The sequence below is a fragment of the Phoca vitulina genome, unplaced genomic scaffold, assembly GCF_004348235.1.
Source record: "Phoca vitulina isolate PV1807 unplaced genomic scaffold, GSC_HSeal_1.0 scaffold5, whole genome shotgun sequence".
Classification (NCBI taxonomy): domain Eukaryota; kingdom Metazoa; phylum Chordata; class Mammalia; order Carnivora; family Phocidae; genus Phoca; species Phoca vitulina.
This window is the reverse complement of record NW_022589708.1, coordinates 14,570,649-14,593,567: the sequence shown is the minus strand read 5'-3', so window position 1 is coordinate 14,593,567 and position 22,919 is coordinate 14,570,649. Positions and strand designations below refer to the sequence as shown.

Here is a 22,919-nt window from a genome sequence, read left to right as displayed (position 1 = left end):
ATATATATATATATATATATATATATATATATATATATATATATATACATGTAACCTATTACCTTTTGTTGTGGACTAAAGCATGTCCCTCTCCAAATTCAAATACTGAAACCCTAACCCCCATTGTGACTATATTTAGAGATGGGGACTTTAGGAATGTAAATAGGGTGAAATGAGGCCATGAGGGTGGTACGCTTCTTATGCATAGAGGAAAGGCCATGGGAAGACACAGTGAGAAGGTGGCTGTCTGTCTACAACCCAGGAAGAGAGCCCCCACCAGAAACAGAGTCTGCCAAAACCACCATCTGGTTAGGCTCCCAACCTACAAGAAAATAACTTTTTTTGGCAGCCACCCAGGTCGCAGCAGCCTGAGCAGACTAGTACACCTTTCTATCTCTGGTTTTTGGCTTTTTTAGCGATTCTCTTACACCTCATTTTCCCCAATGTTTACACTTCAACATATTTCTCTTGACAAATAACGTTGGCTAAGAGCTAATACAATAATAAATTACAGTGACAATAATGAGCCTCACTGCCTTGTTCCTGATTTTGGTGAATATGCCCCTAGTACTTTTCCACTAGTAAGATGCTGGTTTTTAAGCCAAGATATACACAAATACACACGCACACACTTTTAATCACGTTTTAAAAAAGTATCACTGATTCCCTTATGAAGGTTTTTTTAATTAATTTTTTTACAATCAGGAATAGGTCTTGAATTGTGTAAAATGCTTTTCCACCTCTATGGAGATAATCATGCTACTTTACAACTAATATCTTTTTTTTTTCCCCAAGCTCTGTTATTTATTCATCTTCCACTCAGTCTAAAAAGCCATAAACCTTGCATTGATGGATGCAAATCATCTCAGACAATTAGTTCCAATTGTGTGATAGCAAATTTGAACTCTCTGCAGTTTAATAATCAGAAAGCCTTGGAACTCGGATGGGAGTGAAGTCGGGAAGAAAAGGGGGGTGCTGCTTGAGACAAACTGAGGGTTCTAGAGGGGAGGGGGTGGGGGGATGGGTTAGCCTGGTGATGGGTATTAAAGAGGGCACGTACTGAATGGAGCACTGGGTGTTATACGCAAACAATGAATCACGGAACACTACATCAAAAACTAATGATGTAATGTATCGTAATTAACATAATAAAATTAAAAAAAAAGAAGGGCTATAAGTTTACCTTGAAGAATGGAAGATTCAAGGACTCACAAGAGCTGTCTTCAAATTTATGAAGGCTGACACAGGCATGGGGCTAGCCATGTTTTCACAGACCCCAGAGGCTGGTGCCCTGACCAGTGGGAGAAAGATTTTGTCCCAATGAAATGAATTTTCTATTACTAAGAGCTTCTCAAATGGGACCAGTCTCTCAGGAGGAAATAAATTTCCCTTTATTTCAGATGCTCATAATAAGCTGGTTCATGCATGACATGGAGGTACAAGGTGGAGGGTTGAGTATCATGTGTCTGTTTGAGAATGTATGTGGGTGTGTGGCCATGTATGGGTTATTCAGAAAATGGGGGTTTAAATGGATGACCTCCTAGGGTTCCTGTGACCCTAGGTGGCTGTAATAATTATCACGGGCAGATTATTTCTCCAAGTCCTCCTTTTTAACATATCTAGTACATCCAATCCAGTGCATCTATGGATTCACTTCATTTTTTAACAACCAGTGAGTGCATATGGGTGGAAAGAGGCTAGCCTGGGGTTTAGATGTGGGTTTATCCTAATCACTGCCATTACTAGTGGTGTGACCTCTGGCAACTACAACTAATATTTTAATGTTGTTATTATATGAATAGATTTCTTAATATTGAACCATCCTTGCATTCCTCAAATAAACTTCATTTAATTATGATATATTACCCTTTTATTAGTTTTGCCGTTTTTGTCTTTTAATGCATTAATTTTTAACGTGTATTAATTTCTCCTTTCTTTTGATTTTCTTTATTGCTCTTTTCCTAACCTTTTTTTTTTTTTTTTTTTTGAAGATTTTGTTTATTTATTTGTCAGAGAGAGAGAGCATAAGCAGGCGGAGCAGCAGAGGGAGAAGCAGGCCCCCTGCTGAGCAAGGAGCCTGACGTGGGGCTCAGTCCCAGGACCCTGGGATCATGGCCTGAGCTGAAGGCAGTCACTTAACTGACCAAGCCAAGCATCCCATTTTCCTAACCTTTTAGGTCCAGTATTAATTCCTTTATTTTTATTCTTTCTTTTTTACTGATGTAAGATTTTAAGGCTTTTCTCTGAACTTTGTTTTGTGCCCCAAAGATTCTAATAGCTTGTGTTTTTAAACATCATCAAGAAATACTGCAGTTTTGGGGCACCTGGGTGGCTCAGTTGGTTAAGTGTCTGACTCGATCTCAGGCCTTGATCTCAAGGTCGGGAGTTCAGGCCCTGTGCTGGGTATGGAGCCTACTTGTAAAAAAAATACTGCAATTTTGACATGTATTTTATTTTTCCTTCTACTTAAGAGTAAATAGAGTTTTAATTTCTTGGTAAATAAGCCCTTTCTCCTGATTTTGTTATCAACTTCTAGTTTGACTGCACTGGAATGAGAGAATTCTTTTCTATCATATCTACTTTCTAGATTTTTTTTTTTTTTTGCCATTTACTCCATAAAAACTTGAGAAGAGGTATATTTTCTCTATTATCAGGATACAAAATCTATTATATATCTGGAAGACTTATCACATTGATAATGTTGCTTGGTTGTCAATATCTTTACTTATTTTTTGACTACATCAGTCTTAGGTAAATTCTGCTTTTCCTTCCATCCTTAGCAGTTTCTGTTTTATGAATGTTGCTACAGTGCTTTGATGTATAGATACTAATACCTGCTATATTTTATTAGTATTATACAGGGCCCTTTTTTGCTCATTAATATTTTTAGGCCTGAATTTGGCTTTATGGTATTAAGATCACTACCCCTGCAGCACAGCATTTGCTTGGTTCACCTTTGCCCCAACTTTAATTTTTAACATTTCTGAATTAGTTTAAAGAGTTTTTATTTCACATACATTTATCTGCCCAATGATTCAAACTGAAAACTTTTCTAATGTTAAGCTTATCTACATTTATTGGTATGACAGAGATTAGCCTCAATGGTCATTCTTTCCTGCTGTATTTACTCTTCCTAGATGTAATTTTTTTTTTAAAGAGATTTTATTTATTTATTTTGAGAGAGAGAGGGAAAAAGAGAACCCAAGCGAGGGAAGGGACAGAGGGAGAGAATCTCAAGCAGACTCCGTACTGAGCGTGGCGACTGAGGCGGTGCTCAATCTCACAAGTCTGAGATCATGACCGGAGCTCAACTCAAGAGTCAGACACTTAACCGACTAAGCCACCCAGGCGCCCTGTCTTTCTAGATGTTGTTTTTTTTTTAAATGTCATTCACAAATGGTTTGGTCTGTGCGTGTGTGCGTGTATTTTTTTTTTAGGTTCTTTTCCTGCTTGGGTAGATTAGACTTTTGCTCCACTAGTTACTATTACACATGTATCATCATGTAATACCCTCAGTCATCTCTTCTCTAAATGGTATCTAATGATTCTATTACAAAAAATAATAAAGTCAGTTGCTGACCTCTTCCTGCTGCCTCTCCTATTGCACGGCCCAACCTCACTCAATAGTTTTCTACTCTTTAGTGGTTAACTATGTACTTTTAATATGTTTAGGCTTTGAAGCACTGCTTGACTTTTCAGCTTTAATCCAATTCGCTGATTCCCAAGTATCTAAGGTAGGGCAATCAGAAAGTTTATTCTATTTTCTACCTCCCTCACTACCTGTATTAGTTGCAATATTGTATCATGTCAGAGCAGGTGCTCTTTACATACTACATAAGGACTCCTTCCCTGAGGTTTGGCAGTTTCTCTGCCAAAGTATCTTCAGTTAGTCCTTGGTTGGAAGAAATTCCTCAGAAGGCACTCTTTCCTTAAGTTCTTGTTGTTCAACGTTTTTGTAGCCTACATATGCATATCTACCTGAAAGTCAGGTTGAAGGACAGTTTTTCTTTCCAGGAGTATCCCGTAGGTAGAACTTCACTGTCTCCTGGGGTTGAATACTGTTTTTGAAAATCTGATGCCAATCTGGTTTTCTTTCCTTATAATCCTTATTGCTAAATTCACAAATAATTCATTTTTTCCTAAAACCTTTGTTTTGATGATTCCTAGTCAATTTTCCCAGTTACACAGTGTACCCTTTTAATAATGTGGGTTCAAGTCTTTTATTTCAGAAAATTGTCTAATTACAGTTTTAAACATTTGCTCTGTCCATTTCAGAGACTCCACTATAGGAATGTTGGATTTCCTTTACCTGCCTTTTATTTATCATTTTTCTTGAATCCTTTCTATTTCTGTTTTAATTTCTTTGCATTTCTTAATTCTATCCACTATGTCTTCTACTGTGTTTTTTATAAGGTCAGTTCTCCCTTGTGCCATTTGTAATTTTGATTTTCATTTATGAAATGGTTACTTTCAAGATCTTTGTAAAGTGCTTCCAGCTCTGGTTTCACACTCTCTGGTGATCTGAGCATCACCCCCTCTTCTCAGCCCATCTTTGCTGTGAGTCACTGTCATTCTGCATTGTGTTGCTTCTCGGTTTCATTAGCTTTTCAAGCACGTCTGAATGTCGTGTTGCGATCTTTCTCTGCTTACTGAAGTTTCTTCATCTATAGTATAGTTTTGCTCCTCCTCTCCCCCTTTACAGTGAGATCGTTAGATGGATTTAGTAGTTCTACCTTTCTGATTAAGAATATCTGAATCACTTAGATTTTCTTGGAGTAAAAGAGGCAAAATTAGCCTTCCAGGTTTCCTGGCCTGAAGTTTCCTTATAGAGATCAGCAGTTTAAGCTGGGTCACCCAATGTAGACAGTCTTCCTTAGATTCTCCAACATTAACCCGGCTCAAAGGCTCTGATCACCAAGCACTTGATCTCTTCACTTTGCCACCAGAGGATGCAGCCCTTATCTCCTGGACGAGCTGTCCCCTTGAACTGGCCAGGTTTTCTTACATCTGCCACTTCTGTGCACTTCGCATGACTCCTCTCTCCACCTCCCTCAGCAGACGTGTCCTCTCCTATTTGTTTTAATCCCACCTGCCCATAGTGTTCCGACTCAGAGTGGAGCCTTCTCCTCTGATGGTGAGTGCTTGCTGATGCTCTCTGGGGCAGTCATTCTGGGACCCCCGCCATGTTCCACTCTTCCCTCCACGCGACTGTGGCTTTACACTTCAGTTCCACTGGTGCTGGGCATTTCCCCCCATACACAAAATTTAGAGTTTTAGGTTTTTGCCTTCTGCTAGTTTTGCTGAAAATGTTGTTTCATTCTTCTTGTTGCTATGTATCATTTTTAGGAGAATAAATAGGACCATTTTGAATTGGGCTGCAGCCATATTCCTATTGGAACCAATCACTATATTCTTAACAAAATGTCAGCTTAGGCCAGCTTTAACTCAAAATATAACTAAATAAAATTAACCAAAGCCAGCCTCCCTACCTAAGTTGATAATAAAATGCTGAATTATACAAATAATATACTACAATTTAAAAGATTCAAGTAATTCCTAAAAAATGAGGAGATACAGCAAATACTAGGATTGACAGATAATGGTAATCCTGGATAATGTAAATGAAAGATCTTTTTAAATGTGATATTAGAATAACTCTTTCTGTAATAATTCTAACCTTAAACTTGTTACTTTGACTACATTTCCATTATTTCTGCCATCTTGCAGTTGTATATGTTTATAAAATATGCTCACAGATGCTAATCTGAACCATATAATTACATTTTACAGGAGAGGTTTGAAGAAGATAACTTCCTCAAAGCTAGTACCAGGAACTAAACCCAGAACTTCTGCTGTTCTTTCTTATTTCCATAGCTATTTTATTCCTTCAGTTCTTCTAATAGCCCTAAAATAATGGTTTCATAGAGCAACAGAAATTATTCTGAGTTTCTTTCAAACACAGAAACATTGTTTTATAGTTTCAAGAGCGTAAGATAAAATGCAATTTAACAAATGGAAAAGTAATGTATGAAATTTAACATATTTGATGATATTACTGTAACCAAGTTCTTAATATAAAGAACTCCCAAATCTCAGTGGCTTACTAAAGGAAACATTTACTTCTTGCTCATATCATATATTCACACCTTCAAGTCATCTTCGGTTCTACTCCAGGGCCTTTTTCATTTCAGGCGCCAGACCAGGCGAGCAGCCTCTACGTGGGACATGCCTCAGGATAGCAGAAGCAACAAGGCAACTGAACCACAAAAGCATCTGCTTGCACAGATGTGGGTATCTGCTCATTTTATATTAGCTAAAGCGACATGGCATCAATCAACATCAGAGGGAAGGAGTGACTGTGAACAATAACATAATCCATCTCAATATTTCATGTTTTCCCTCTGCAAAATATCAACCAATGATCTTAAATTTTTAAACAGCCCTTCCCTATGACTATCTACTAGCAATATCAAACCTTTGGTTATGAAGTACTATAGGGAAAATAACACTGTCTCTCCCCACTTTTCTAGCTAGGGTCTACTTCTTGAGTCATCTCTTGCCCTCCTAGAGGGAAATGAGACCACCTACATCATTATAGCTCAACTACTGGGACTGAGAACGGAGATCACTTGAGCCAATACCACTTAACTATTACAGGAAATTCTTGTCCAGGAAGATAAAGTTATAGATGAATAAATAACCATTTGCTTCAGGAAGTTCTTGCAAACAAATTGTTCCAGGCAAATCTGGAATAGATGTGCAAAACAGTCTGGTTTGCAAATCTGAACAGTTACCTAATCTGGGCAAAGAGCTTGCTTATAAGTTTGCTCAACAAAACCATCACTTTTGTGTTGACCGATCCTAAACTACTGTGTTACAAACTCCACGCAATCCCAAATAATTCCCTCCACCTTGAAAGACCCAATCAAACCACTTGAACAGAAGCTCTAGAACCTATAAATAATCTACCTTAACATCCTTCATTTGAGAGTAAGATTGTACCACAGTGTTATTCTCCCTTACTTCAGTAAGTGATTAAACTCAGCTTTGCTTTATCAACAGGATTTCCTGTTGGTTTTCATAGAGGAGCTGACAGTCTACATTAGACTTCTCCTACCCCACCTGGTTTTATTAAACGGATTTCTCTAAATTTTGTATGTTGTTCTTCTGGAAACAGGAGTCAATCAATAATTTTGAGAAGAAACAAAAGTAGATCAAATTTCTTAATCTCCCTGAATATCTTTGTTTTCTCATCACCTGGCAAGATGTTTGGCCCTTGAACAAATTCAAAGTGCTTATGAAATTGATCTGAAACGAACTGTGTATCAGAGCATAAATTCTGGTTCTTTTACCAACTCTGTGACCCAACAGAAATCACTGGATCTCGGGGCGCCTGGGTGGCTCAGTTGGTTAAGCGTCTGCCTTCGGCTCAGGTCATGATCCCAGGGTCCTGGAATTAAGCCCCACATCGGGCTCCCTGCTCCGCGGGAAGCCTGCTTCTCCCTCTCCCAGTCCCCCTGCTTGTGTTCCCTCTCTCGCTGTGTCTCTCTCTGTCAAATAAATAAATAAAATCTTTAAAAAAAAAAAAAAGAACTCACTGGATCTCATTTTATAAATTGGGGTATTAATAACTGCTATAATACACACATAACATTTAAAAAACTACCTGTTGCTAAACATTGACTATATTACAGATAACATTTAAACATTCAACAGTTCTCAATTCAACAGATATTTCTGAGGGAAAGCGCCGTACCAGGCACCATGCTCATTCAAGCCTCCAGATTCAGAGTTTCCTGATTTCCTCAATTCTATCACCTTCCACTTCCACTCTGCTTCAGCAACCAGCTTTGGCCATCACCCTATGATTAGGCCATCGCACTGGTCTACCTGTGAAATTTTCCAGTGCAGTGATCTGGGTCTTCAATCCTTCCAATGACCTCTCTTTCATCCCCACTATATTCTTCTTTAACCTCATGAAGTCCTCCAGCCTTTTGACCCTAAGTGACCACTTGGAGCAAAGCTCAGATGACCAGAACACCCACTCGGGACTGTTAAATGAGCACAAAAATATACTGGATGAAGCCACTAATACTCTGGCATCCTTTGTTTTTCCTCCCTTTTCTTTGCTGCCCTCTCTTCTTTTCCTACTGCAGGTACGTTATTCAAACAAAATTCACTGGAAATACAGCAACTTTCATTAGAAAACAATGCACTCTGTTCCAAGAGGGGTAACAGCAATTAGGAAAATTACAGAAAGGATAATACTACAACGAGTTTTGGAGGATAAGCAATAATTTGTTAGGTGGTCAGCGAGGCAAGGAATACCCCACACAGGGATGCTGTATGACGGCTCCCAACACCCAGCCTCCAGGCACGGACTAGGCATCTACTTCTTCACTATTACTGTTGGAGTTGTTGGTCGCCATCAGAAGAGCTGACATCTATTGAGACCTCTGTCTCCATGGGACAGGCACTGTTGGCTGGCTAAGCTAATCCACCTCTCCTCAGCTTGCCTCAATTACTAGAAAAGAACACGAGTTTTCTAGCCTCCCTTGCAGCAAGAGATAGCCGCATGACAAAATTCTGGCCAATGTGATGGAAGTAGTCAGCTCAAGTGTTCCAGGAAGGCTTTAGAGAGGATACATGTGGCTAATACCATCCTCCTGCCTCTTTCTGCTTTGAATACAAATAAGAAGCCCAGAGCTCTGGGAGCCACTCTGCAGCCACAGAAGGAGAAAATCATGTCTGTACCTATCTACTCTGAGGCTTCTTTATGTGAGAAAAACAAACTCCTAGTGTTCAGGGCCCTGTGCATCTGGTTCTATTTCTTAAAGCCAAGGCAGTCCTATGTCATTAAGTCGGGCAGTGTTCTAAGCACTTCACAAATACTAACACAGCTAGGGTCATTTGGGTTCTTAAGGTAATTTAAGAGACCACTTGGCAGAATCTTATCAAATTACTGATCAACTGTGCCCTATATGACATACGATTCTAATAATGTTCCTATGGTCCAAACCTGACTCAGGCCTCACAAGCTTTTAAAGCAAAACCAATTATGAGAAACAGAATAGTTAACTCATAGTTTTATTCTTTATCCTATAAAGAAAACCATACTACATGGGCAGAAGATCTGGAGTAAGGGTGAATGAAGAAGTAAGATATATGTCAGGAAAGATTGGCTAGAATCACAGACTGTAAGCTATATAAAGTAGACAATCTAAAAATGGAAAAACCTCAACTGATTTAACAATCAAAAAAGCACAAATTATGATTTTCTTTTTTGCATGAAAATTGGACATCCAAAGTCTAAAATAGTGATATTCATGTAGTAAATTAAAAAAAAATTCAAACAAACCTTTTGATTTTCCTGTATTTCCTCCCTCATAAGTTGATTTACAGCAATTCTGGTCAGAGATCTGGGAAAATAAATACTGATACAATTAATATTTTCTTAAATGTTTAAGACTAATCTGTAATTCAGTGTAATATAATACTCTGGATAAGAACCTAAAAACTCGAAATGCTTCATAACCGAAAAGTATACATTTCCATGTAGCCTATTTGACAACTGGTACAATGGCTTTCATTTGACAGGGGTGTTCGATTCAGGTGGATTACAGACTGTCAAGAGTTCATGTACACTCTGGGTGATGTATGGAATTGCTGAATCACTGTACTATACACTTGAAACTAATACAACACCGTATGTTAATTACACTGGAATTAAAATAAAAACTTAATTTTAAAAAAGGGCTCATGTGCACTAACTGTATGCATTAAGTACTGTCAGAACTTATTTACTACTAGATACTTATTTTTCAAATATACTTGACTGAAAATGCTATTTTGTGCTATTTGGCCCATACAGAGAAATTTTGTATGAAATTACCAATATCATCAAATGTGTCAATGCAAACGGGCAATTTTCAGAATACTTGGACATTAAGATTTTGGTTAACCTGGGACCTCTACCAGAGCATGTAAGTTCTAAACAACTAATAAAACTGATTTCATGTATTCACTCTTGAATATCCCCTATAACGTAAAGACAGAGAAGATGTTTTTTTTAACAAGTCTATTAACTACATTTATTTGACTTGATAACTCCTAGCAAAATTAGTTACATATTTGTCAATTTTATGCAAAAAAAAAGGATGAAAAATTAAAAGATTGATAATGTAAAGTTCAGCTTTAAAGGAAGGGAAAAATGAAGGTGGGGAATCAGAGGGGGAGACGAACCATGAGAGACTATGGACTCCGGGAAACAAACTGAGGGTTTTAGAGGGGAGGGGAGTGGGGGTATGGGTTAGCTCAGTGATGGGCATTAAGGAGGGCACGTACTGCATGGAGCACTGGGTGTTATACGCAAACAATGAATCATGGAACACTGATTCAAAAACTAACGATGTACTGTATGGTGACTAACATAACATAATAAAATAAAAAATAAAAAAAATAAAGTAAAACACAAGCAGAAAGGGGTATCTTAAAACAACCCACAATTAAGTATCCATTATCTCCTAAAATTTGGCAGCACTTGAGAGATATTACAATAGATAATTTGATAATACAAATTTTTCATTCATTTAGCAAATATTTTATCATTTACTGATTGTCTATCGAGTGGCTTTACAGATATGCTCAAGCCTATAAATTAGCCACTAAGCAGTGTTACCATAGTTTGCAATTTTTTTTTAATGATCAACCACAAACTAAGAGCAGAGTTTAGCAACAGAACCCCGGATTACAACTGACTGTCAACAGAGTGAATAAACAGTCTTCTTAAAACTAGAGTTATTTCACTTAATTTGTATTTGACCTAGTAATTTCAGAAACAGCAGTACAGCTAAACATTTATGCACATATGCATATTTCTATATAAATACTGACTTCTCAAATTCTTGACTGTTTAAACTAAAATGAACACAGAGAGTCACAAAAATACATTAATTCTTAATCTGTAAATAAGTTGACAAACCCCTCTACGTCAGGGTCCCCTGGAAAGGTTCTTGTTATCTTGTGGCCAACTCTGTACTACTTATTTATCTTACAAAGGAAAGAATATCTAGATGTAAATTCAGTAATTTGCACTGTGGACAAATGTACAACCTAGTGTCTGAGACACACAGAGGCACAGCAATCCCCCACAGGCGGAGAAGGGCTGCGGCCACGGCAGGAATGCTCTCCCCTTCCCTTCAGAAAAAACACAGCTGCACTTGTCACGGGCTCTGTATCTTCAAGATGAGCTAACCTGTTTTCACTGGTTGCTTATAATTGTAGATCCTGTCATTCCTAACCAGACTACAAATGCATAAGAGTTTTGTTATTTCGTAAAAGTACTGATTACTTTTAGACATGCAAATGTATTATCTATTGAACTGCCAGATATGTTTAATGTAAAATCTGTATTTCTGGAAGGAGCTCGATTAGGTACCCTACTGGAAAAAAAGCACTCCACAAAATATTGCATAAATAAGACATTACTACCTGTCTAGAATCTGAAAGGATAAGAACATGATCTAGCCACACTCTGGGCATAAATCTATTTAGAGTAATACTTTTCATCACCCCCTACCTAGAAAAGAGAAAAAATATTCCCTCATTATTCATTCCTTAAACAAGTTTACCATATCTGGATTACCATATCACTGTTTATGTTTAAACAATTTTAATAAATTATTTTTCCTTTCTAGTTGCCTCTAATTCAGGAGTTCTATCTTGCAGTATACACACACACATATACACAAGCCAGTATTTTCCTCTGATAAAAAAACAACATGCATAATGAAGAAATATCCTAATTTCCTTAACACTATATCTATTAGAATTAATTGATATCACCATGTTAAAATGAAATCAGCTATTTTCATAAAATTTATTTAATGGAAAAAGTTCTGGCTATAATCAAAGTAATAAGCTTTAACATACCTGGCTTTTATGGGGAAGTTCTGTGAAATGTCTTTCATTAATTTTACAGCATCATAAATTGGAGTGGACATTATTTGAGAAGCTGCCTGAAAACTAAGATCTGGAAAAAAAAAAAATCATTAAGCAATCTAGCATAGTATCAGATCTTTATCGACATCACCATGTAATTTAAATAATTTAGTCAACACTTCTTGCCATGTATGTATATATAGATATTAACACTCTTATATTTAACATTCTTCAAAAGTTTTAAATGGAAGGCTATCACTTATGTCCAAATAAGGTAAACTTTATTTCATGAAGGACTAATTATCATTTAATACCTATTGTTTTCCACAAATTACAGTATAGCTTCAAAAAGATACAGGGAAAGAAATGTTGAGGCAAAACTATTTTTTCTAAGGTTGAAGAAAACATGAAACAAAAAGCTTTGGTAAGAATAACAAAAGGAAAAAAGAGCTTCGAGGAGCCAATTCTGGAAAGAACTTTAAAATCCAATGTGTCCAACTCAGTAAATATCAAACATTCACTTTCTCTTTCAACATGTTTTAACTTTATACCACAATGAAAATAAAATCCTAGACTTGGTATTTTCCTCGATACTACAGTTTGATGGAAAGAAAACCGTGGCTTATGTGGTCAGTCTCCAGGATGACGGAAGCAGTCATTTTTCTTAGTCTCCTTTACCTTGTCAAGATTCAGAAAAGATTTTAAAGCTGAATTCTGTTCATTACGGAACAGTGAAACATACTGTTTCTCTTTAACATTTCACCATGGGTAGAAACCTAGCTTACCATTATTAGCAAAATAACCAGTTTAGCATAACAAGGCTAGTTTTGTTTCCACGTTCTCAGGGTGGTGAATTGGGTTGGAGTCAAAGTTTAGGAAGAGAGGTTCTTAGCACAGCTTCCCATGGGATGGAGAGCCTAACAACCAAGGTTCAAATTCCAGCTCTGTATCACTTTCTAGCTGAATAACTTTTTAAAAAATTTCTTATTGTTATGTTAATCACCATACATTACATCATTAGTTTTTGATGTAGTGTTCCATGATTCATTGTTTGTGCATAACACCCAGTGCTCCATGCAGAACGTGCCCTCTTTAATACCCATCACCAGGCTAACCCATCCTCCCACCCCCCTCCCCTCTAGAACCCTCAGTTTGTTTTTCAGAGACCATCGTCTCTCATGGTTCGTCTCCCCCTCTGATTTCCCCGCCTTCCTTCTTCCCCTCCTGCTATCTTCTTTTTTTTTTCTTAACATATATTACATTATTTGTTTCAGAGGTGAGTAACTTTAAATAGCATTTCCTCAGCCAGCTTCAGCAAGTTTCCAGCTCCAGCACTGCCGTGAAATTGTCAGTGCTCAGTACTATCTCCTGATTGCCAAACACAACAGCCATTTCTCAATGCTTATCTCACTAAGATCCTTCTGCAAGAGGATCACTTCCTGCAAAGTACTGACTTTCTATTCAATAAATGGTGCTGCGAAAACTGGACATTCACATGCAAAAGAATGAAAATGGACCCCTATCTTACACAATACACAAAAATCAACTCAAAATGGGTTAGACTTAAATTTAAGACCTAAATCCATAAGATCCTGAAAGAAAACATAGGGGTAAGCTCCTTGACATTAGTTTTAGCAATGATTTTTTGATTTGACACCAAAACCAAAGGCAGCAAAGTGAAAATGAACAAGTTGGACTACATCATACTACAAAGCTTCTGCACAGCAAGGAAATCAACAAAATGAAAAAGCAAGCTACAGAATGGGAGAAAATATTTGCAAATCATCTGATAAGGGGTTAATAACAAAAATATACAAGGAACTCATGTAAACTGGTATAGCCACTACGGAAAACATTATGGGGATTCCTCAAGAAATTAAAACTAAAACCACCATGTGATCCAGCAATCCCACGTCTGGGTATGTATCCAAAGGAAACGAAATCAGTATCTCAAAGAGATATCTTACTCCCATGTTCACTGCAACATTATTCACAATAGACAAGATGGAAACAACCTAAATGTCCACGGATGAGTGAACGGTTAGAAAAAATGTGGTATATACATACAATGGAATATTATTCAGCATTAAATAGAATGGAAATTTTGCCATTTGTAACAACATGGTGAACCTGGAGGACATTATGCTAAGTGAAAACAGACAAAGACAAATACTGCACAGCATCACTTATATGTAAATCTAAAAAAAAAAAAAAGTCAAACTCACACAAACACAGTAGAAAAGTAGCTGCCTGGGACTGGATAGAGGAAAGATGGAGAGGTTGGGAAAAGGGCATACATTTTCAGCTATAAGATGAAGAGGGGATGAGAATCTAACATACACCAGGGTGACTAGAGTTGGTATCACTGTACTGCATAATTGAAATTTGCTAAGAGAGTAGAAAGTAAATGTTCTCACAAAAAAAATACCTGATACACAAGTAGGTGCTCACTATTGATGAATGAATGAATAGTAAAATTACAAGATCCTTTATGTTCGGTTTCTCATTCTATTGTTATTAAAGGCATTTATAAGCAATACAATTTTTAACTGATGTGTATATTTAGGGATATACATATTTTTAGGTGAGAAAACTTAGTCATTACTTACATGACTGAACGGTGTAACAACTTATAAAAGAGGAAAGTGTATGATCAAAGATCTTGCCTGACAGTATTTGGCTATACAACATTATACTCAAAAAGGCACAATGCTAGGCAGAAGAAAGAATTTAGACTTTATAATGACACAGACCTGCTCATTTTAGGTATCCCTGATTTGTGCTTTATCAGATTTGTGAACTTAGACTCATTATTGTATGTGTCCATTTCTTAATTTCCTCATCTGGAAAAGTGGAATATATAACTCATACGAGTTTTTAAAAAAGTAATTAGGATAATGTATATAAATAGCCTAACACTTTGCCAGACACAGTGTTGGCTTTTTTTTTAAGATTTTATTTATTTGAGAGAGAGAGAGAGAGAGACAGCGAGAGAGGGAACACAAGCAGGGGGAGTGGGAGAGGGAGAAGGAGGCTCTCCGCCTAGCAAGGAGCCCAGTGCGGGGCTCGATCCCAGGACCCTGGGATCATGACCTGAGCCAAAGGCAGACGCTTATCGACACCCAGGCGCCCCGGCTAATTTTTTTATTATCATCAATCACCATTGTGATGATCATGGACAACTACCTTTTACTCAGGTTTGAGAACACAACTAGTCTTTTAAAACGTTTTATAACATGAATGTAATTCTTTACATGACCAATTTTCTGTGTATAATTTATTTGAAAGCCCCCTGAAAATTCACTTATGAAATCAGATAGATTATAAATAACCAAATGAATATAGTATAATCAGATTCTATTAACATTTTTTGCTTTGTTCTAAACTGTTCCATACCTAATGATTCATAAGTAACTAAGTCCTACACTTTGCCTATTTAACTGTTTTACCACTTGGATATTTCCAAAGCAGCATGTTTAATAATAACTTTGTGATATTCCTGTCCCATCTTTGCCCAAATCTGGTCCTCTTTAGTCTTCTCTTCTCAGAAAACACCACTGTCCATGTAGCTGGGCAAACCACCATCTAGTCAAGTTCTTAGTATCTCTTTTTCCTTCATGTATCCATATCTAACCTCTCACAAAGATTTTTATGTTCTCTTTAAATAACCCGCCCCCAAATTTATTCCAACCCCTCCTCAGATCTCAATTCAGTCATCACTTCCTGGCAAAGACTTCCCTTTCTCTCCCCGCCCCTCACGCCCACCGGTTCGGATCTTCCTGGCATATACCCTTCATTAATCCTATCTACCTTTGCTTTAAAGCAATTACAACCATAATTTTTATACTGGTTTTCAAAAAAATTTTTTGACAGCGAGAGACACAGCGAGAGAGGGAACACAAGCAGGGGTAGTGGGAGAGGGAAAAGCAGGCTTCCCGTGGAGCAGGACCCTGGGATCATGACCTGAGCCGAAGGCAGGCGCTTAATGACTGAGCCACCCAGGCGCCCCTCTGGTTTTCAAAGTTTTTATGTTTATCTAAGATCCTTTGAAGATATGCAGGGTCTATTTTAGCTCAGTTTATCTTCAGAATCCAGTGTTTTCCAAAACGTCAGTTGGAACCCATTAGTTAGTAGTGAAATCAGATGGATAGGTAATACGAAGTTATTTTTCCAATGAAATAGGGTAGGAAAAAAAGTTTGTCAGAGTGAATAAAATGTAGTAAACATACACACATTGTATGCGGAAGCTTTTTTTACTTTTATTTTTTTTAGTTTTGAGCATATCTATGCATTCTTACATCATACACTTGTATATGGGTCTTGAAGTAAAATAGGTTTCCTACTGTAGCTCTCAGCCAAAAATTATGAAACCATGGATGTACAGACATGGCTGACCTGTGGTAGATATACAATAAATATTTGGTAAATCAATAAAAAAGGAAAAAAGATAGTGCTTACATTCTCTGTCTTGGAAATCTATTTTGTTTAGCTTCTGTAATGTGCTCCTCCACTTCTTCACGGACTCTACTTTCCACACGTGGATGAGCACCACAGCGTCCACCCTCGTGTACCAACTGGTCACTCTACACCACCAGTTAGTTCCCCTACCTTTGTAAGCCTTTGTGCTAAGATGTTCAGCTCTTTCAATCTTCTCCTTTTAGCTTACAGACTTTATGTTCACCCCGTGACTGGACCCTGTCATCTGAATATGTCACAGTCACTTTAAGCAATCCTTTTAACACCAGTCTCGTTATTCTTGAACTCCATCTTCAACCCCGAAACATACTGACATGTTTTATATTCTCCCTATTCAGGCTCAAAGCTGGAAATCTTCAAGCCATCTTTGACTCCTTTCATCTCAATATTTGCTCAATCCAGCCTTCCTTTCTACGTTGTCTACCAGTGACAGCGCAATCTCTCACCACAGGATTTCAAAGATGTCTTAATGGAGTTCCTGGTTCTGGTTCATTCAAATCTATCTTACATAGTCATCAGCCAGATCCATTAAAACTAAGCTGACTGAGCACGTCCTGTTTATAAGCCTTCAAAAGCACCCCATCACCTCCAATTATCACCTGCAATTATATTTTCTAAATTATGGGTTCCTTGGAGAACATTTTGAAGGAAAAAGTAGAATGGTGTTTGCCTACAACAGTTGGAGAAACTGGAGAGCAGTGGGCAGTGACTGTTAATGGGTATGTTACTTTCCTTTCAGGGTGATGAAAATACTCTAAAATTGACTGTGGTGACAGTTAAAAAAACTCAGAAAATATACTAAAACCCATCAGATGGTACATTTTAAAGGGATGAGCTGTATAGTATGTCAGTTATCTCAATAAGCTGTTAATAGAAAGTTGATGGGAGAGTGATAGAAGTTATGGATTACACAGCAAAATGATGTCCCCATGAATGACTAAAAATTACAAGTAATAAAAAAGAAAATTAAAAATCGAAAAGAACTTACAGTTCAAACTAAATTCTGATCACGAGATATCTGCTTACAGGAGGTCAGCACAAGGCTGTTCTAAGCTAACATTGAAATATGCAATGGTCTATTAAGCTCAACATTTTAAACAGAAGAAAACTAGTCTGATTTAGTTCTGTTTTCCTGACTGGTCAGGATTTTTAATCAATGTTATAGATTCCTTGAAATGTGATTTAATACCTGAGATGAACCTACAAGATAAATCAGTGTACACTTTAAAAATGATTAGATAGTATCAAAAACTACACTTTGTATAATTTAAACTCTTACAAACATAAAAACATGCTTTGCTTGGTGGATAACCTTTTAATTAAATATCAATTTCTACAAAAATTCACATCAGTAATTATTACCTATGAAATAATTTATATCGTGTTATATAAAAGCTTATTTATCAGAACAGAGATCAGTTACCAAAATGCTACATTAAAGTAGACCAAAATACTATACCTTGTAGTTCCCAGACTTTCAAAGGCGTCATTTCTTTGTTACTCTCAATCAGGTATTTTTGGAATGCTGTCAGATTATCTCTAAGATCTGAATACCTTTCTCTGCATTAGAATATGAAGTAATGTTAATTATCATCACCTACTACAAGTTATACAAGCAGTGTATTTTTGAAATTAACCCTTTCAAATAATTAGACAAAAACTGTTCACCAAGATAATACATCATGAGGCAACTTTGTCTGCAGAGCTTAAAAATAATGAGAGCTGTGTATGTGCACTTTTTTCAATATATAAAACAAAACAAACCAAAACCTGAAGGGATAGACTCTCGATTGTTAACATAGTAACATTACCTAAAAGGGACCCAAGGGAGAGGGCAGAATTATTAGCTTTCATGCTCTATACTTTTTAACATTTTATAAATTACAGTATTGCTTTTATAATTTAAAACAAAACTATTTTATAAAGAAAACATGAATGCTTCCTATACACTTTTGCCTGATGTTAAACACATCTAGGTATCTTTTTGAGAGTGCCAAATAATGTAATAGGAATGACATTTTACTACACACAGGACCTCAACTGTGGTTTCTTTCTTCTAACTCTTATGAAATCAAGACATGGTGCCATTTTAGATTTAAATAGGATTCTCTCTTAAAAAAAACTTTACCTCCAACACAACTTACAAAATACATATTTTCAACAGTAAAAAGATTTTAAAAAGTGAAATAAAAAATATACAGAACCATATACACAGAAATGCATTAATCTTATATTTAACAATAAACATAGTGTTGATACCATGCAATTTTATTACAGGGACCATGTTTTAAAAACAAATCAAGACTGACTACAACTGTTCTTACAGTGAAGTGAAAAAGCACCAGAACTTCTCCTAAAAGGAAATTTACTACGAATTAAATTAACCCCTTTCTCAATTTTTATTTTTTTTAAGATTATTTTATTTACCTGACAGAGTGAGAGAGCACAAGCAGGGGAAGCGGCAGGCAGAGGGAGACGGAGAAGCAGGCTCCCCGCTGAGCAAGAAGCCCGATGTGGGGCTCGATTCCAGGACCCTGGGGCCATGACCCAAGCGGAAGGCAGACGCTTAACCGACTGAGCCACCCAGGTGCCCCTCAAATATTTTAAATCACAGAATATTAAGTTTATAAGAGCTATTATTGTTTTTCATATTTAACCATAATCTTAACAATTTTCACTGCTGAATTTATGTAACTCAGACAAAAATACATTATTCATATAATATCTCAAAGCAAAGGGTTTTGCCTCAATCGAGTAACTGTGTAAGAACTAATTTTGAGTACTGCCTCTTTTAAAAAACTAATATCCCAGGGCTCCAAAATCTTCTTGTAAGTTGTGCAATTTATTCCAATAAAAAGTTATGTTTAGAAAAGAATTAAGAAAAAAATAGAACTGTGGATTCCAAGATGTTGAGACTGCTGACAATGAAATAAAAATGTATTGTTATCTACTAAATAAATACCTTACTTAGAATAAATCTGTTTTATGCATTAACTTCTTAAGGCCACTAGTATGCCACTGGGCCAATATACTTTAGAAATATAACTCCGTCATCTGTATAAATTAGCACAATCTCCAAAAATGTTTCCTTGCTCTGTAACAATATCTACTCACCAGGAGAACTGACCTTAGTGTGCTTTATAAATACTTAGAATATCAGGCAAAAATTAAAACTATTAATAAAAACTGTCCTTTACCTTTAATTAATTTTGCCTTTGTAATGAAACCACAAACTTTCCCTTCTTGTAAATAAGGGAAAGCACACAGAAAACAACAATCCCCACTCATAAGTATTCAGAGAGCACTTACCATCCTATTCCTGGTCTTCAATCAGTGATGCAGGAAAAAAAAGGGGGGGGGCCACAACTTTAATTTTTGAATGGTTACTTATATATGTAAATGAAATTAAGACCAGATGTTAAAAGGTTTTTAATATGGCACTCCACACACAGAAAATTAAGAAATTAAGAAAATAAATTAATTTCTTAATTAAGAAAATAAATATTTTCTTTTGAGGCACAAAAATTTTGATTATTTCATGCTAATGACCCAAAACTAGCCATGAATTTTCTAATCCAGTAGATCTGTAAGAGATTCTATAATGTTTTTTGACAAAGATAACTTTGATCATTTCCAATTCTTATTTTTCTAATCATACTCATCGTACTGTGAAATTCATGATTATTTTTCCATTGTGTTTTGCATTAACCATGTATTACTTCTGTAATAAAAAAACCAATTACGGGTATATTTTAAGAACATGAAACACAGGCCAGCATAGCATACTGAGTTCCTTTAAGGACAAACTTAAGAGCACAGCAATGCAACTTCATTTCAATTCAGACTCACTTTAGTTTCTGGAAGAGAAATCCTTGAACTTCATTTGTCTCAATCTCACCCTCCACAGTAGTATTGGTCACTGCTGTTTTGAAAACAAAAATATTTTCAGACTGGGAAAGGAGCAGGTCATCAAAAATTAGAAGAACGCAAACTTAAATTCCTTGTTTTACCTTGTTTTTCTTTCACAGACCAGCTCACTGATACACACACATGCACACACTTGTATTTCTGAGTGTGCTCTCTTTTTAAACAGGTTTGGGTTATTAAATATTTAACCAATGCTTTACAGATTATTTCACAGTCATGTTCTATTTTAGAACCAGAATCATAAACCAAAGTGGTTGCAACAAATCCTTTAGCTCTTAAGCCAGGCAGGAGCTCCAAGCCCTAATTAATATAGGCATGCTTACCTATTTTCAGTGCCTTTAAAGACCATCAAGAAATCTTTTAGAAAGACACCAAAACTCATGATCTCAAAGAGTAAGGATACAACATGTTACCATTATTTCCCTTCCCCTTTCCTTCTCCTCTACTCACCAAACAATTATAACATACAGGGTGGCAAACAGTCTATGTGCAGGGTACTTGGGATCACAAGAACTTGTTACGTCTTAGAGCATGGGGCTGCTCTCGGAGTGTGCCTGAGCCCCTCCAGTACGCTCCTCCCCTCTCTCCTGAAGGCCCGCATCCCCTGGACTACAGCTAAACGTCCTGGGTGCTCTGATCCAGTTTTCCTTCTCCTCCCTTTTATTTCTTCATCTGGCCAACATCTATTGGCTGCCTGTTATGCTGTTTCCTGTCAGATATACACCAGGAAGAAGAGAGACAGGAAAGACACAAACTCCACTTGGTAGAAAGGAGAGACACAAATAGACAATTTTAATACAGTGTGTAAACCTTTTATGAAAGAAAGCATAGACTATATGGGATATAGAGAAAAGAAAACCACCCTTGACAGAGCAAAAAGACAGCCAGCCATCTCAGAGGTACTGACAGGAGTTTTAAAAGATGAGTAGGCCTTTGATGAAAGAAAAGGGGGGCAAAGGAGGAAGGTTTCAGGCAGCGGGAACAGCATATGCTAAGGGATAAAAGTACTCTATAGAGGTCATGAAGGCTTAGCATGGAGCCAAACATGGAGGTATCCAGGCAACAGAAAATTATTCTGTATAGTAGTTTAGTGTTGCAGAACCAGCAGGTACAAATCACAGGCTGAGGGAGAGTGATAAGGCGGAAAGAGGCTGGAGTATGAAAAGCCTTCTTTGCAATGCTACAGTACTAGGATTTATGAGGGGGGTTATGGGGACCCTCTGAGGGATTTTAACCAGTGGAGTCACAAAGTCAGATTTTTATCATAAGGCATTCAACCCGAAAGCACTGTGAAGAACATTGATTCATCTATTTTGGGGGGTAAGGAGGACTGGGGGCACAGAAGGCCAAAGATCAGAGAGAAGGCCAGTTAGAAGTCTGATGTATAGAGGGAAAAAACAACTGAATTAAAGTGGTGACTAGAATGGAGAAAAGATCTATTCCACACATATGTTTAGAGGGTGACAACAGAATTTAGTGTGTAATGTGTAATACAGATCATTCATGTGATCACCTGACTTTTAAAAATTTTTTTATCTGACTTTTTAAAGAAAATTCCACAAGCCCAAGGATAGCTAGAAAATGCCTTCTATTACTATTATGACTATTAATAAGATACTAAATTATAAAACATTGTAAAGCTACATATAAGCTAGATAGAAATACATAAAACATGAATATTACTACTTGCATGATACTTTTCCAGCACTCTAATTGATAGGACTTAACAGTAATACAGATCTTTATTTGAAGCACAATCAGGAGGACTGGCCAGAGCTAGGTCTGCGATCAGAGCAGGGCCTCCAGGACCAGATCCTGAATAGATAAAGTTGAAGCAGAAGCCACATCTGAGAGCATATAAAAGAACGAACTAAAAACGCTTAACCAGCGGTGCCTGAGTGGCTCAGTTGGTTGGACATTTGACTCTTGATTTCAGCTCAGGTCATGGTCTCAGGGTCCCGGGACTGAGCCCCATGTGAGGCTCCCCGCTCAGCCCGGAGTCTGCTTGAGATTCTCTCCCTCTCCCCCTGCTTGCGCATGCACGTGCTCTTTCTCAAATAAATAAATAAAATAAATCTTAAAAAAAAAACCCAAAAACTCTTAACCAAGAATCAGGTATAAATAAATTTTGGATGATCCAGGTAATAAAAGATTTTCATAAGAATCTGAAAACTACTTTAATTTCTTCAGGTGTCCTGAGTCCTTTATCTAGAGCATGCAGTTTAGTGCACAACCATAGATATGGATTTGTAGATCACAGATCTAATCAAATCTACTTCATCTAAACTAGCAATTCACAGGCCTCTCCCATCCTACTTCAAGTGCAGCTTCATCATGCTAACTTCATTATAAATATGTGAGACAAAGCTTCCTATAAGACCATGTGTTGCCAATGACTTTCAGACTGACTGAGACACTGACCCCTTAGACGCCCCCTACCCCCACCGCCAGTCCCACCCTCACTCCGCCCCCAGCCCCCGACTGGCTGGGTACCCCCTTAGATACCCCCCTACCCCCAGCCCCACCTCCAGGCCGGGCTGGCTGGCCATATCCGGCTGTCACGATAGCCATGACCA

At 37.2% G+C, this 22,919-nt stretch overlaps 1 protein-coding gene across 5 annotated transcripts in view; it reads right to left on the bottom strand.

The window, feature by feature from the left end:
• Positions 1–22,919, bottom strand: part of UGGT2 (UDP-glucose glycoprotein glucosyltransferase 2) — a 176,900-nt gene that overhangs the window by 111,754 nt on the left and 42,227 nt on the right. For 3 of the 5 annotated variants that reach the window (XM_032402739.1, XM_032402742.1, XM_032402743.1), the window contains exons 7-10: positions 20,266–20,338; positions 17,876–17,976; positions 11,932–12,031; positions 9,359–9,419 (exon numbers count right to left, since the gene is read on the bottom strand). In XM_032402739.1, coding sequence (XP_032258630.1) covers positions 9,359–9,419; positions 11,932–12,031; positions 17,876–17,976; positions 20,266–20,338 — 335 coding nt within the window. Of the gene's footprint in view, positions 1–9,358; positions 9,420–11,931; positions 12,032–17,875; positions 17,977–19,725; positions 19,741–20,265; positions 20,339–22,919 lie in introns of those variants that run through there. The other 2 variants (XM_032402741.1, XM_032402744.1) reach the window with 2 other exon arrangements.